Source organism: Zootoca vivipara, unplaced genomic scaffold (genome assembly GCF_965207765.1).
Source record: "Zootoca vivipara unplaced genomic scaffold, rZooViv2.hap1.1 HAP1_SCAFFOLD_36, whole genome shotgun sequence".
In the NCBI taxonomy this organism is placed as follows: Eukaryota; Metazoa; Chordata; class Lepidosauria; order Squamata; family Lacertidae; genus Zootoca; species Zootoca vivipara.
Genome location: NW_028291082.1, coordinates 101707 through 116200, shown reverse-complemented (window position 1 = coordinate 116200; position 14494 = coordinate 101707). Strand labels below are relative to the sequence as shown.

General features: G+C 47.2%; 1 protein-coding gene across 3 annotated transcripts; it reads right to left on the bottom strand.

The window, feature by feature from the left end:
- Positions 1–788: 788 nt before the first annotated feature.
- On the bottom strand, positions 789–14078 carry LOC118080904 (uncharacterized). Of its 3 annotated transcripts, none has more exons than XM_088660209.1 (9): positions 13805–14078; positions 12587–12670; positions 10202–10429; positions 8784–8806; positions 8544–8662; positions 6865–6897; positions 6381–6484; positions 4499–4607; positions 789–2042 (listed from the first exon to the last, which is right to left on the bottom strand). In XM_088660209.1, the coding sequence occupies exons 1-9, from the start codon at positions 13841–13843 to the stop codon at positions 958–960; spliced, it is 1824 nt and encodes a 607-aa protein (XP_088516335.1). In that variant the 5' UTR covers positions 13844–14078; the 3' UTR covers positions 789–957. The 3 variants fall into 3 exon arrangements, with proteins under 3 accessions (XP_088516335.1, XP_088516336.1, XP_060127219.2); XM_088660210.1 differs by having other exon boundaries at positions 789–2039; XM_060271236.2 differs by having other exon boundaries at positions 8544–8659.
- Between the last annotated feature and the right edge of the window lie 416 nt (positions 14079–14494).

The following is a 14494-nucleotide window of genomic DNA, read 5'->3' as shown; positions in this document are numbered from 1 at the left end:
AGGCTGGTATATGGGGGGGGGGGCATAGCTGCCAAGTTTTCCCTTTTCTCGTGAGGAAGCCTATTCAGCATAAGGGAAAATCCCTTTAAAAAAGGGAGAACTTGGCAGCTATGGGGGGGGTGTCCCTCCGCCTATCACCCACTCTGCAGAGGCACCAGTTCCCAGCAGCTTGCAAACCTACCAAGCCACTCCTCCCAATTATTATTTTTTAAATGCCACCACACAGTCCAAATGAAAATAGTTTTTCTGCTTAAGCTGTCCCCATGTACCTCCAAGAACACGAGTCATAGAATCATAGAGCTGGAAAGGGGTAAAGGGACCCCTGACCATTAAGCCGCTTCTGGTGAACCAGAGCAGCACACAGAAACGCTGTTTACCTTCCCGCCAGAGTGGTCCCTATTTATCTACTTGCACTTTGACATGCTTTCGAACTGCTAGGTTGGCAGGAGCTGGGACCGAGCAACGGGAGCTCACCCCGTCGCAGGGATTCGAACCGCTGACCCTCTGATCAGCAAGCCCTAGGCTCTGTGGTTTAACCCACAGCTCCACCTGTGTCCAAGAACAGGAGTCATAGAATCATAGAGCTGGAAGGGGCCCTCTATTCCAACCCTCTGCAATGCAGAAATATGCAGCTGTCCCATACGGGGATCAAACCTCCAACCTTGGTGTTATCAGTGCCACACTCTAACCATTCAGGCTACCATATAAGTGCATGTACAGGCAGAGGGCCTTCTCGGTGGTGGCACCCACCCTGTGGAACCCTCTGAAGGCAGCCCTGTGAAGGGAAGTTTTCAATGTTTGATGTTTTATTATGCTTTTATACATGTTGGAAGCCGCCCAGAGCGGCTGGGGCAACACAATCAGATGGCTGGGGTACAAATAATACAAGTATTATTATTATTATTATTATTATTATTATTGAACTGGGTTCATTTCTGGTCTCTGCACAGCCTTAGTTTAGTGGGCTCCTGCATCTTTGGTGTGGACCGTCCGGTGTCGAATCAGATGGCCGTTTTGAGTGAAGCTTTTCCCACAGTCAGGGCATTCGAACGGCTTCTCCCCTGTGTGGATCCTTTTGTGGGCCAAAAGGGCGGAGCTGCGATTGAAGCTCTTGCCACATTCGGCACACGGGTAAGGCTTATGCCCAGTGTGGATTATCCGGTGTTTCAGAAGAGTGGCGTGCTGGCTGAAGCCTTTCCCACAGTCTGAGCACCGGTAGGGCTTCTCGTTTGTATGAACTCTCCGGTGCGTCTTGAGGGTTGAATTCTGGCCAAAGCCCTTCCCACAATCCGGACACTTAAAGGGCTTCTCATCCGTATGGACTCGGCGGTGAGCAAAGAGGGCCGAGTGCGAGCTGAAGCTTTTCCCGCACGAGGCACACCTGTGCGGCTTCTCCCCGGTGTGCGTCCTCCGGTGAGCCAGGAGGAAGCAATTAAACCGGAACCCTTTGCCGCAGTCGGGGCACTCATAGGGCCTGGCGCTCGAGTGAGTACGCTGGTGACGGGCGAGGGCCGTGCAGCCTCTGAAACCTTTCCCGCACACGGGGCACGTCAGGGATCTCCCCGCCCGGTGGACTTTCTGGTGTTTGGCAACGTCCGAGGCGAAGCAGAAGCGCTTCCCGCACTCGGGGCAGCTGTGCAGCCTCTCGCCCGTGTGGATTTTCTGGTGCCGGAAAAGGTTGGAGCTCTGTCTGAAGCTCTTCCCGCACTGGCGGCACTCATAAGGCCTCTCCCCGGTGTGGATGCGCTGGTGGGTAACAAGAGTGGAAAAGCGGCGAAAGCTTTTCTCGCAGGCCGGGCACTCGTGGGGCTTCTTCTCGAGCAGGGCTTGGAGTCCTCCGGTTTCCTGGTGGCTTGGATGGCCTTGGAATCCCGGCAGGTTATTCCCAAACCTGCACTCAGTTCCGATTGGCTCTTCGCTTTTGACATTCTTCAGAACGACCCTGTGGCATTCGCCTGGAGCAGTCACATTCTGCTCCCTTTGTGTCTGCTCCTCCTGCTGAAAGACCTTGATCTCGTCCTCGCTTTGCATTCCGTTCCCTACTGGGACAAAAAGCAAACGTTACAAAAGTTTCTAGGTTTCACTTTCGATTTCTTGGGTAGGTCCTCAAACTGAACAGAGTGAAAGATTGTGAGTGTAGAGCAGGCATCCCCAGAACTTTGGCCGTCCAGATGTTTTGGACTACAATTCCCATCTTCCCCGACCACTGGTCCTGTTAGCTAGGGATCATGGGAGTTGTAGGCCAAAACATCTGGAGGGCCGCAGTTTGGGGTTGACTGGTGTAGAGACACCCATGTATGACCTAAACAGTGCCTAGTTTATTTTGGGGCTGCTATTTTGTTAATGGTGTTTTATAGGTTATAAATGCTGTAATGATTCGTTAACCCAGGGGTTCCCAACAAAATTTTCTCGAGGACCCCTCATCGAGCAGCTATTGTGACAAGGACCCCCATTAATTCCTAATCCTAAAATTAAAAAGTGAGAGCCAAATTAAGAGTCTTTTTATAAGAATCCAGGGAGGAGGGAGGGGAATGGAGAAGACAGGGTACCTGCGCAGTAGCGCACAAATGAAGACGACGCGCGCAAAGCATCTTGGGGAGGTGAGTGTTAGTAGAATGCGCGCGCTGCCTCTTTGCAAAACAGTAGTGTTTGTAAAGCGCCACCTAACGGCATACAGCAGAACTACTGCCTCATCTAATTCTAGTTTTGCACTAGACTCTGCTCATGCAGGAAGCGGCCAAAACAAAAAATCTGTTAACATACGAAATATATTTAATATATTTTTTATTCTAATAGCATCTTGCGGACCCCTCTCGCATAGCTCGCAGACCCCTGGGGGTCCGCGGACCACCTGTTGGGAACCACTGCGTTAACCATATACAGTGGTACTGTACCTTGGTTCCCAAACGGCTTAGTTGTCGAACAAATTGGCTCCCGAACGCTGCAAACCCGGAAGTAAGTGTTCCGGTTTGCAAACGTTTTTTGGAAGCCGAACATCCGACACAGCTGCCATGGCTTCCGATCCGAGTGCAGGAAGCTCCTGCAGCCAATCGGAAGCTGCGCCTTGGTTTTCAAATGGTTTGGGGAGTTGAAAAACTACCAGAAAGGATTAAGTTCGAGAACCAAGGTATCACTGTAATATGACTTTTGCTTTAGTTGTGATGTTTAGCTTATCTTTCAGTTGTTGGTTTGTTAACAGCGTTTTATAGGCTGTGATGGTTTGTTAATTATTCTATATGTTAATTATTCTATATGTTAATTATTCTATATGATTTATGCTGTATTTATGATCGTAGAATCGTAGTTGGAAGGGACCCCAAGGGTCATCTTGATGATATTTCATTGTGATGTTTCATTGTGCTATATCGTGTTATTTATTGTTTGTAAGACGTTTTGGTGTTCATTTGTATGAAAAGTGGCATGGAAATATAATAATAATAATAATAATAATAATAATAATAATAATAATAATAATGTTTTTTATTTATACCCTTCCCAGTCAAGACCGGGCTCAGGGTGGCTAACAACAAATAATATCAACACAAGTATAAAAGAAACAATTCAGTTAAAACGCAGATTAATACAATGTTAAAATTCAATTTGAAAAATTAAAAATCTACAAATAAGATAAAAAACCATTATGAAATAAAACCTATGGGGAGGGTAACCGTGGGGTCAGACTGCGTCAGTCCGAAGGCCAAACGGAACAGCTCTGTCTTGCAGGCCCCACGGAAAGATGACAAATCCCGCAGGGCCCTAGTCTCCTGGGACAGAGCGTTCCACCAGGAATTGAGGGAGTAAGCTTCTTGGATTGGGGGGGGAGGGACCAGCAGTCTCCTAGCTGTAGGAAACATGGTAAAAGCAGGCATCCCCAAACTGCGGCCCTCCAGATGCTTTGGCCTACAACTCCCATGATCCCTAGCTAACAGGACCAGTGGTTGAGGAAGATGGGAATTGTAGTCCAAAACACCTAGAGGGCCAAAGTTTGGGGATGCCTGTGGTAAAGCTCCCCAACCCGGTGCTCTGAGGGTTTTGAACTACAACTCCCACCAGTCCCAGCCAATACTGATGTGCGTAGTCAAAGGGGTGCGGGAAGGGGGCAGCTACCCCCCCCCAACCTAGTAAATAAATAAAAATACTTAACTAACTGAGGTTCTGCCCCCCTAACATGGAGTCTTCGCCCATGGACTCGTAGTCCAGAACTTCTAGAGGGCAGCACATTGTTGAAGACGGATATGGCTGGATCTGATTTTGCAGCTCGCAGCATAGGAAGAGCAACAGTTTCGGCAGGTTCCAACGATCAAAAATCAGTGTTGACAACAGATTAAAACAACTTAATTCAGAAAGGCAAGGTACTGAGCAATTTTGAACCTATCCAAATGCCCTTTTTTTTGGAGAGACTGCGGGGCCAGGAGCAGACTGAGCTACTGCAGCTGCTGGACAGAAGCAAAAGGTAATTTCCGGAGCGGAACAAAATATATAACTAAGTCCAGTTCACCTTCCTTGTGTTCCTCTAGGCCTCTGATCAACGGTCCCTTCCTGGGTTCCTTGGAAGTCCACCGTTCGATGCTATGGTGGTCAGGTACCTGATCCAAGACCAGAAGACCCTGGAAATAAAGGGTTTCATGCTTTCTGAAAGATACAGTCATAGAAGTCAGAGAATCATAGAGTTGGAAGAGACCACAAGGGCCATCCAGTCCAACCCCCTGCCAAGCAGGAAACACCATCAAAGCACTCTTGACATATGCCTGTAAAGCCTCTGCTTAAAGACCTCCAAAGAAGGAGACTCCACCACACTCCTTGGTAGCAAATTCCACTGCCGAACAGCTCTTACTGTCAGTAAAAGCAGGAGCTTCGTGGGCTGTGCACCCGGCATTTTCTTATCCATCAGATGTGCAATTTGGAATCTAGTAACTGGTACACAAATGGATATCTTGGAGTTCCTACGTTTTTTATTTCCTTTCCTACATACATCAGGGCACTATGCGGGCTTCAACGTGGTGCTGCAGCTGGAGTTTTGGAACGAAGACGGAAGAGACCCAGATTCAAATCTACTATCAGATGCAGAGCTCATTGGCCAAGGATGGGGAACCCGTGGCCCTTCGGATGTTGACGAACTCCAGTTCCCATCAGCCTCAGCTAGCCTGGCCAATGGTCAAGGACAGCGGGAGTTGTAGTTCAGCAGCTTCCCCGCTCTAGATGTCGAGCATGCGCTAGCAGTCTTAAATTCGAACCCGTGCCAAATGAGCCATGTTTGTGCACATGGATAATCTAGCAGCTTGTGTTTTATTGCCTAATTGAAAAAAAAATCATCTTGCCAAGAATTACCAGTGGGGCAGGGGCAGCTGAACTTAGGACCGTCTTTGAGGCTTCTGGTTCACCACCAGGAGAGCTAGTGGATACTGGGCTTGATGGGCCATTGGCCAGATCCATCAGGCTCTTCTTAACGTTCTTACAATCAAGGTAAGACTTGATTTCAATGACTTGGATGATGGGCTTGAGGGCATCCTGAGCAAGTTTGCAGACGACACCAAATTGGGAGGGGTGGCTAATTCCCCAGAGGACAGGATCACACTTCAAAATGACCTTAACAGATTAGACAACTGGGCCAAAGCAAACAAGATGAATTTTAACAAGGAGAAATGTAAGGTGCTACACTTGGGCAAAAAAATGAAAGGCACAAATACAGGATGGGTGACACCTGGCTTGAGAGCAGTACATGTGGAAAGGATCTAGGAGTCTTGGTAGACCACAAACTTGACATGAGTCAGCAGTGTGATGCAGCAGCTAAAAAAGCCAATGCAATTCTGGGCTGCATCAATAGGAGTATAGCATCTAGATCAAGGGAGGTAATAGTACCACTGTATTCTGCTCTGGTCAGACCTCACCTGGAGTACTGTGTCCAGTTCTCGGCACCATAGTTCAAGAAATATACTGACAAGCTGGAACGTGTCCAGAGGAGGGCAACCAAAATGGTCAAAGGCCTGGAAACGATGCCTTATGAGGAACGGCTTAGGGAGCTGGGTATGTTTAGCCTGGAGAAGAGAAGGTTAAGGGGTGATATGATAGCCATGTTCAAATATATGAAAGGATGTCATATGGAGGAGGGAGAAAGATTGTTTTCTGCTGCTCCAGAGAAGCGGACACGGAGCAATGGATTCAAACTACAAGAAAGAAGATTCCACCTAAACATTAGGAAGAACTTCCTGACACTAAGAGTTGTTCGGCAGTGGAATTCTATGATTCTAAGGTTCTAGCCCCTCTTTACACTAAAGGGAGAATGTGGCTATACGGTGACAGCTGAGAAGCAGGATCGGTTCTTTGGCTTCCTTCCAGAAACATGGCCATTTTGTGTCCTGGAGATCTCCGCACCTACATACCTGAGTTCCTTCGGCTGCACGTAAACCTCCTCTGAGAATCTCCACTGGCTGATTGCCGCGAGGAGGCGTTGCTCTGGACTGAAAGGTGGATATTATTCTGAAGCCTGTCAAGATGGAAAGCACAACATGGGGGACATCAGGAAAATTCCATCTTTAGTTAGTTTGGTACATCAACACAATGGCTTTCCCCTCCACTTTAATCATGCGACTTAAGGCAGTGTACATGGGACTCCTTAGCGATCTCCCATCCCAGGCACTGAACTATGTGGCTTCGGCAAAGTGGCTGCATCATGTGCTCAATAAACCATCATTTCCTGCTACCTGCCCTGTGCTGCAAAAACCAGGTGGCAGTGATGGTCAGGCTCTGGGGCAGCCACAATATGTGGCTGATGGACTTGTCTTGGAGGCCCAGGTGTGTCTATTGCTCCTCCTTTTGACCAGTCTTGTTTTAGTGTCTCTCTCCAGCACGCACTCCGAGACGTACCTGTGTCACCCTCCAGCTCCATCCGTAAAGTCTCTGGGTAGGGAGAAACAAAACAAGGAAGAGAATATTTTATACTCCCAAGAATTCGCAGGGATGTATCAGCAGTCCACCCGGCCCAAAATATTTGGGTATGTAACTGCCTGACCTCTCACAAAAGCCTCTTGTGAAATAGGCCACCTTATTCCCAATTTACAGGTGGGAAAACTGAGGCTGCGAGAGTGCAGAGAACGGGTGCAGCTCGCCAGTGAACTGACTGGGTAGCTTTAGGAAGCCGCTATCACTCAGCGGCAGCTCACCAGCCTCCTTCTGGGTTATGGAGACAACGCAAAATTTCCTCGTAGTAGCATCTGGAGCTCGTAATCTGGAGCTCATCTAGCCCAACCCCTTGCTTGGTGCAGGGGGCAACTACAGCAGGGGTTAGGAACGTTTTTGGCCCAGCGAGTCAGACCTTTATCTCCCTGCACTGCTGTGAGCCAACTTTTGCCACCGGGTGACCAATAGGTGGGAGGTCCTATGCACCTGTCGAAGTTGACCCAGACCACCAGGGCCAGAGCCTGGACCTCATGGACACCTTCCCCTGAGCCTGAAAAGCCAGACACCTCCCACAGCACATTGCCAGTCGGGCAGCACTGGGAGGGAGGCTACAGAACCATAGAGAAGTACCCATCCTTCTATCACATGTGGTGGACATGCCCTAAGGTAAAAGGCTTCTGGGAAATGATTTATAATGAACTGAAGAAAGTATTGAAAAATACATTTTTGAAAAAACCAGAAGCCTTTTTACTTGGTATAATTGGGGATGAAATCCCAAGAAATGATGTTAATTTTTTTATGTATGCTACTACGGTAGCAAGGATTCTAATTGTGAAATATTGGAAGAAAAATGAACTGCCTACTATAGAAGAATGGCAAATGAAGATGATGGACTTTATGGAACTCGCGGAACTGACAGGAAGACTCCGGGACCAAGCATAGGAGACGGTGGAGGAAGATTGGAAGAAGTTTAAAGTATATTTAGGGAAATATTTTGGAATATAAAAGACTGAATATCTATGGGAATATTTCGCTGTTAAGGCATTAGGGAGGAAAGAAGATGCGAGGAAAATAGATAAATGAACTAAATTTAATGGATTGAGGTAAAGGTGAAGTAATAGTTATAGTTGTGATTAATATTTGAAGTAATGAGTAAGAAACTGCTAAAGAGGATTTGAAAAGGAAATCAGTTAGGAGGGATCTGGGGAAGTTCAAGAAACAATGGTTGGAAAGGTAGAAGAAAGTTAAAAGGAGTATTTGGATATTTGTTTTAATGTATTTTTATCTTCATGTTTTTTTGTATTTTCTATTTTTTGTTTTTTGTCTTTCTCTTTTTTATTGTTATTTTCTTTTAATATCTGTTGTTCGTGTGATGTTGATGTATATATAAAACCAATAAAAATAATTATTTTTTTTAAAAAAGAGAAGTACCCATCTTGGGCCAGAAGGTTCCAGCATCAAACTAGAACATGACAAAATTGGTTTCTATGGCACTGCTTGTTACTTACTTTCCACGTCCTTTGATGGATCTATTCCCCCATATATCTAATAATGAAATCGACCCGAACCTAAAAGAATTTTGTTACATAACCTCTTCAACGCCAGAAAACTGAGGGAAGCAGGGCAGGGAAGGGACCTTGGACCACCTTTGAGCCGCAGCATCACTTCCTGCAGGGTGTCCTTTTTCTCAGAGAAACAGTTGACTCTCTGTCCGAGCTCCTCCAAGTCGAGTTCCGCTTTTGGTGATGCGCCATCTTCCATATTACTGGGGGAAGGAAGAAGAGGAAGAGAAGGCGAGGCACAATCCCGCTCCCCAGACTACCCTGCAGCCGTAGTTTTCGTCGCAGGATCTATCTCGGCCCAGCCACAAAGAGAAAGAGACTCACCTGTTCCCTGTGCTTCTGAAGCCCTAGTGGGGAAGACAAAAAAAGTGGGGTGTCAGTGGCAGGCTGTGGGGCTCTTATGGCCTTGTGACCCCCCTGCATCCATCCACATTATCAATTTAAAGCAGGAACACATCACTTTAAGCAGTCCTGGATTCCCACAAAGAATCCCGTTTTGTTAATAGAGTTGTCGGTCCCCTCACAGAACTACAGTTCTCGATCCATCACTCTTCCAAGGAAGCTCTGGGAACTGTAGCGCCGGGAGGGGAATAGGGGTCGCCTGACAACTCTCGGCACCCTTAAGAAAACACAGTTCCCAAGATTCTTTGAGGGAAGCAATAAGTGTTAAAAGTAGTATTATGCTGCTATAAATGTATGGTGCAGATGGGGGGGCTGTGTGATCCTAGCATCCGAGGGTCATGCCCGAATGGGACCTCCACCCCTTCCCTCTTCCCTCAGCCCACGATCACCCTTCTTTTGGCCTTTAAGCTCTCATTCTCATCATTATTGAGAATCAACATCATCAGATTTCTTACCATACGGTCCCAGGACAGATCATATACATAAAAACGCAGTATTAAATGCAGTTAAAGTTAAAATGTACAGACAGAATAGGATGGCTCCTAAAATGCCTCATCCCAGGCATTGGAGGCCAGGGTAAAGAGGTGTATCTTCAGTGTATGATGAAAGCTATATAACGAAGGTGCTAGACACAACTCTGTGTGGATGGAGTTTCACAGTTTAGGGGCCACCACTAAAAAGACCCTCTCCTGAGCCACCATCCACCTGAACCTCAAAGGGTGGTGGAAGTATACCCTCTGACATTTTGAGTCCCAAAACCAGGGAAAAAATGTCTTCCCGCCTATGCTCTTGCAGGACTCGAAATACCGTATGTGTGTTTTCGGGGCCATGCTAGCACAGCACCCCACAACACGTTTTTTTTGGGGGGAGTGTTTTTTTTCTGGGCAAGATCTCGGCATGAAACCACACAAGATCACGGAACCCAAAATGGCCACCATGTTCTCGGTGAGAAAACGGGATGCTCTGTTTTATTCTGGTACTCTTGCAGGTATGGTGGAAGCTCTAAGAGTATTCTGTTGATCTTAGCATCCAAGAGGGCAGGTAGGAAAGGCCTTTCAGATATTTCAGGCCTAAGCTGTCATGGCCTTAAACCAGGTATCCCCAAACTGCGGCCCTCCAGATGTTTTGGCCTACAACTCCCATGATCCCTAGCTAACAGGACCAGTGGTCAGGGGTGATGGGAATTGTAGTCCAAAACATCTGGAGGGCCAAAGTTTGGGGGTGCCTGCCTTAAACACTCAAATTTGGGAGAACCCCCCACTCACACTTTCAAAACGGGCCTTCCCAGGCAGAGCAGAATCAAGAGAGACTCTTGCCAAGGTTCAACAGCCCAGCCTCACCTGCCAGAGACAATTTGGCTCCTCTTTCTCCGCTCCCTTTCTGCCGAGCAAATCCTCAAGCAGGGTAATCTCCAGGCAGAGCTTGGAGAGGCTCTCCTCCCTTTTCTGTGCAATCTTCCAGCCCAGCATCTCCAGCCAACTCAGCAGAAGCTGCTCTTGCTCCTTCAGAAACTTACAGAGCTGTTTCCATTCCTGGATGATTTTCTGCTTCTCTGCTTCGATCCGTTTCTACAATCCAAAGAAAGGAACAAAGCCGGGACACCGAGGAAGGGGGGGGAGAAACCCATCACTTTGAGGACAACTCAGCATCCAGCAGCTGTGGAAAAAAGGTGAATTCCACAGTAGGGGTCATTAGGAAAAGAACTGAAACTAAAGCTTCTCCGTATCATGATGCAGATCTATTTTGCCCCCTCAGTTGGAATACTGCATCCAGTTCTGGTTGCCTCACCTCACAAAGGATATTGTAGAGGTGGAAGAGGTTCAGAAAAGAGCCACCCAAATGATCAAGGGGGATAGAGTGACTCTCCTATGCAGAATGGCTATCAAAGTTTGGGACTTTTTAAATTTGGAGAAAAAGCAAGGCGTGATGGAAGCTCATAAAGTTATGGATGGCATAGAGAAAAGGGATTGAGAAAAGGTTTCCCCTCTTCTCTCCTAATGCTAGAACTCGAAGAGAGAAAAGGTCAATCAGTGGGGGCAGAAAATTATGCACAGTGCAGAGAATTTGGATAGGAAGACGTGTTTGTGTCTCTCTTCCTCTCCTACTAGAACTCTGGGAAAGCCAACGAAGCTGAATGTTGGAAGATTCAGGGCAAAGAAAAGGACTTTGCCACACAGCACATCAATTAAACGACGGGATTTGCAACCAGGTGTTGTGACGGCCATCAACTTAAATGAGTTTTAGGGGGGATAGGCAAATTCCTGGAGGATGAACCTACCAGTGGCCATGATACCGTAGCTACAAATGATCTTCAGCACTGGAAGTAGCATGTCCCTGAGAACCAGGAGCTGGAATCACAACTAGGGAGAGGGCTGCTGCAATTGGGTCCTGCTTCAGGCCACTGTGAAAACACAATGCTGGACTAGATGGGCCTTAGGTCTTATGCAGCAGGCTCTTCCCATGCCTAGGATGAATGGAATCTGCAAGCTTTGCCCAGGCTCCTCCCAGGTAATGTTTGGATTGGCCAACCAACCCAGGCCCAACCCACAAGGAAACTCCACAAGCCCCACCCTCTCTAGTGAAAACCAGCTTGGGGGGGCAGCAAAGGAGAGCTGTGGTGGTCGGGGGGGGGGGCTGCTGGGGGAGGGTCATAGTGCAACCACTTCTGGAGTTGGCAGGGGGGGCTCTCAAGGGTATAGTGCCCTGAAGGGAATGAAAGAAGTCTCTGCCACAAGAAGCTTACAATTGGAAGTTTAAAAATGGGGAGAAAAGGCACCTTTTATTTTATATATTGATGATGAGATGATGATGACGACGACATGAACCACCCTAAGAACTTTGGATGAAGGGCGGTATACAAATTGAGCTGCAAGAATGCTGCTTGACAAGTTGGAAAGACGAACAGAGAGATCTGTCAGACTAAACTATTGGATTATGCAGAGATGGCAAAAATGACTGGGAAAATCAGAAACCAGGAGGATCAAAACTTCAACAAAGAATTGGAGAAATTTATACTATACAGGTGAAACTCGGAAAATTAGAATATCGTGGAAAAGTGCATTTATTTCAGTAACACAATTTAAAAGATGAAACCAATATATGAGATAGATGCATGACATGCAAAGCAAGATATGCTGAGCCTTTATTTGTTGTAATTGTAATTATTTGTCGTTAGGCGGGTCAATTATAAATGGAATGTAATTAATGAAATGTAATAGCGATGTTTATTTTTGTATTATTGTAACTATTTGTTTTATTGCTGTGGAATTTCCAAAAGAAAGCATTTGTAAAAATTAAAAGAAAAATAAAAAAGAATAAGTTGCATTACTAAAATAAGTGCACTTTTCGACGATATTCTAATTTTCCGAGCTTCACCTGTATTTGACAGACTACTGTAAACACTTAAATAACTCTTGTAATGTTGCATAGACTTTGGATACAACGGAGGACTGAAAACTATGGGGATTCATAGTACGCAGTTGAAAAAGTTAACTAAAGAACCCATGGAGGGAAGGGGGGCAAGTCATGAGATTCGGAATAATCTTGTGTAATTTTTATTATTTGTGATTTTGAATGTGAATGAATTTGTAAAATCAAATAAAAATAATTTCCCCCCCAAAAAAGAAGGGTGGTATACAAATTGGACAAATAAAATAAATATAAATAAATATTCTAAGAAGAGGAGGCTGGGGGGGGAGGGGAGGCAGGTGGCTCTGGAGACTTGCCAGCAGCTCCTTGATTTTCTTCTCATCTGCTTTCGCCACTTCCCTCTGCTGCATTAGAGAAGCCAGGCGCTCTTGCAGTTCCACCTGAAGGAGAGATCAGAAGCATTACTGTTACTGGCGCATTTTCTCGCTGCAGCTTCTGGCTCCACTCTCACACCGGCTCCCACATGCAACTCATTCACATCCACTGAGGCCACACTCACACGTCCCAGTGGGATTTAGCTAATGCAGGCACCCCCAAACTGCGGCCCTCCAGATGATTTGGCCTACAATTCCCATGATCCCTAGCTAACAGGACCAGTGGCCGGGGAAGATGGGAATTGTAGTCCAAAACATCTGGAGGGCCAAAGTTTGGGGATGCCTGAGCTAATGGTTCCACCCACGCTCAGTGAAAAGGGAGCCGGGTGAATAATAATAATAATAATAATAATTTATTATTTATACCCCGCCCATCTGGCTGGTGAACATCGCAGCTTCCTTCCCAGTCAGTAGAGCAACACAGAGAAGGCTGCAATTTTTTTGGGGGGGGGAGGATGTTCTTGCCATATATTTCCATCCAATTGTATTCTTGTGTGGCTTCGTTTTATTATTGTGTCTCTTTCTCATTCTGATATTTTTGCAGCCCTGCTTGGAGGCCATTTGGCAAGGCTGCTACGTACAAATAAGCAATAACATAACAGACCGAGGTTAAAAGCTGGGAAGAAGTTCAAAAAGTTTGAGAAACCCTGGATTACAGGGAAGAGCTGCTGCACCCAGAGTGAAACCGTCAGCTCAGTTTGATAGCACCTTGCCCAGCTTACACAAGGAGAATGGGGAACCACTGGCACTCCAGACGTTGTTGGACCCCAGTTCCCATCAGCCCCAGCCAGCACAGCCAATGGCAAGGGATGATGGGAGTTGCAGTTCAGCAACATCAGAAGGGACCCCCTGCCTCTAGAACAGGGTTTCCCAAACTGGGCTCTCCAGCTGTTTTTGGACCACAACAACTCCCATCACCCCTAGCTAGCAGGACCTCTGGTCCAGGGATGATGGGAAATGTAGTCCAAAACCAGCTGGAAACATAGGTTTGGGAAACCCTGCTCCAAAACTTGGGGTGGCGTTCTTTTGGGTTCTTTCCTGGCTCCTCCCGGCCCTCCCTTCAGTCCTGGCTGCATGCCCATAAATCTCTTGCTCCCCATCGCTGTCTTTCCTCCAAACTCCCCCGGGAGATCAACCCACTCTGACGGTCCCGGCCAGGATCCCGGCTGCGGCGGCCATGGCTGCTGCTCGGACGGCACACGAAAGCGCTCCGGGCAAAAGAGCGACTGGGCTCCGCCTGCCAGCTGCTTCCGCGGCGCTCCACGTCGAGGAAAAGCAGAGAAGGAGGGAAGCAGACCAACGAGGAGCGGGTTAGGAGGAAGGCAGCGAGCAGAGCCACCACGATGCCCGGGTCCCCCTCGCCTCCCGGGTCGCGGCGCCGACGTCCCATCCTTTGGCGAGGGAAACAGGAAGAGGCTGGCCGGAGCCGAAGCTGGGAAAGGTGGGGCTGCCACCGGCAGGAGGCACCCGGGATGGCGGAGGGAGAGGGAAGCGAGGGGCGGACTGTTAAAAAAAGCAAGCAAGCACCGCAGTCAGGGATGGGTAGCATCCTGCCTGGAGGGCGAAGGCGCCATCGCTGCAGCCGCGCTGTACGAGGTTTTCCTCGGACGGGCATATTCATATGTACAGGTGGAACTCGGAAAATTAGAATATCGTCGAAAAGTGCATTCATTTCGGTAATGCAACTTATTATTATTTTTTTTTTTTTTACAAATGCTTTCTTTTGGAAATTCCACAGTAATTACAATTAGTTACAATAATGCAAAAATAAACATCACTATTACATCTTGTTAATTACATTCCATCTATAATTGACCCGCCTAATGACAA

Bases quoted from the DNA above. Each gene is read 5' to 3' on its own strand.
- LOC118080904 (XM_088660209.1), bottom strand. From the start codon at position 13,843: ATGGCCGCCGCAGCCGGGATCCTGGCCGGGACCGTCAGA. The intron at 10,430-12,586 runs GCAAGTCTCCAG...TTTGGATTGTAG, and splicing joins AGAAAATCAAGGAGCTGCTG to AAACGGATCGAAGCAGAGAA. The intron at 4,608-6,380 runs GTATGTAGGTGC...CTTTATTTCCAG, and splicing joins GTGCAGCCGAAGGAACTCAG to GGTCTTCTGGTCTTGGATCA.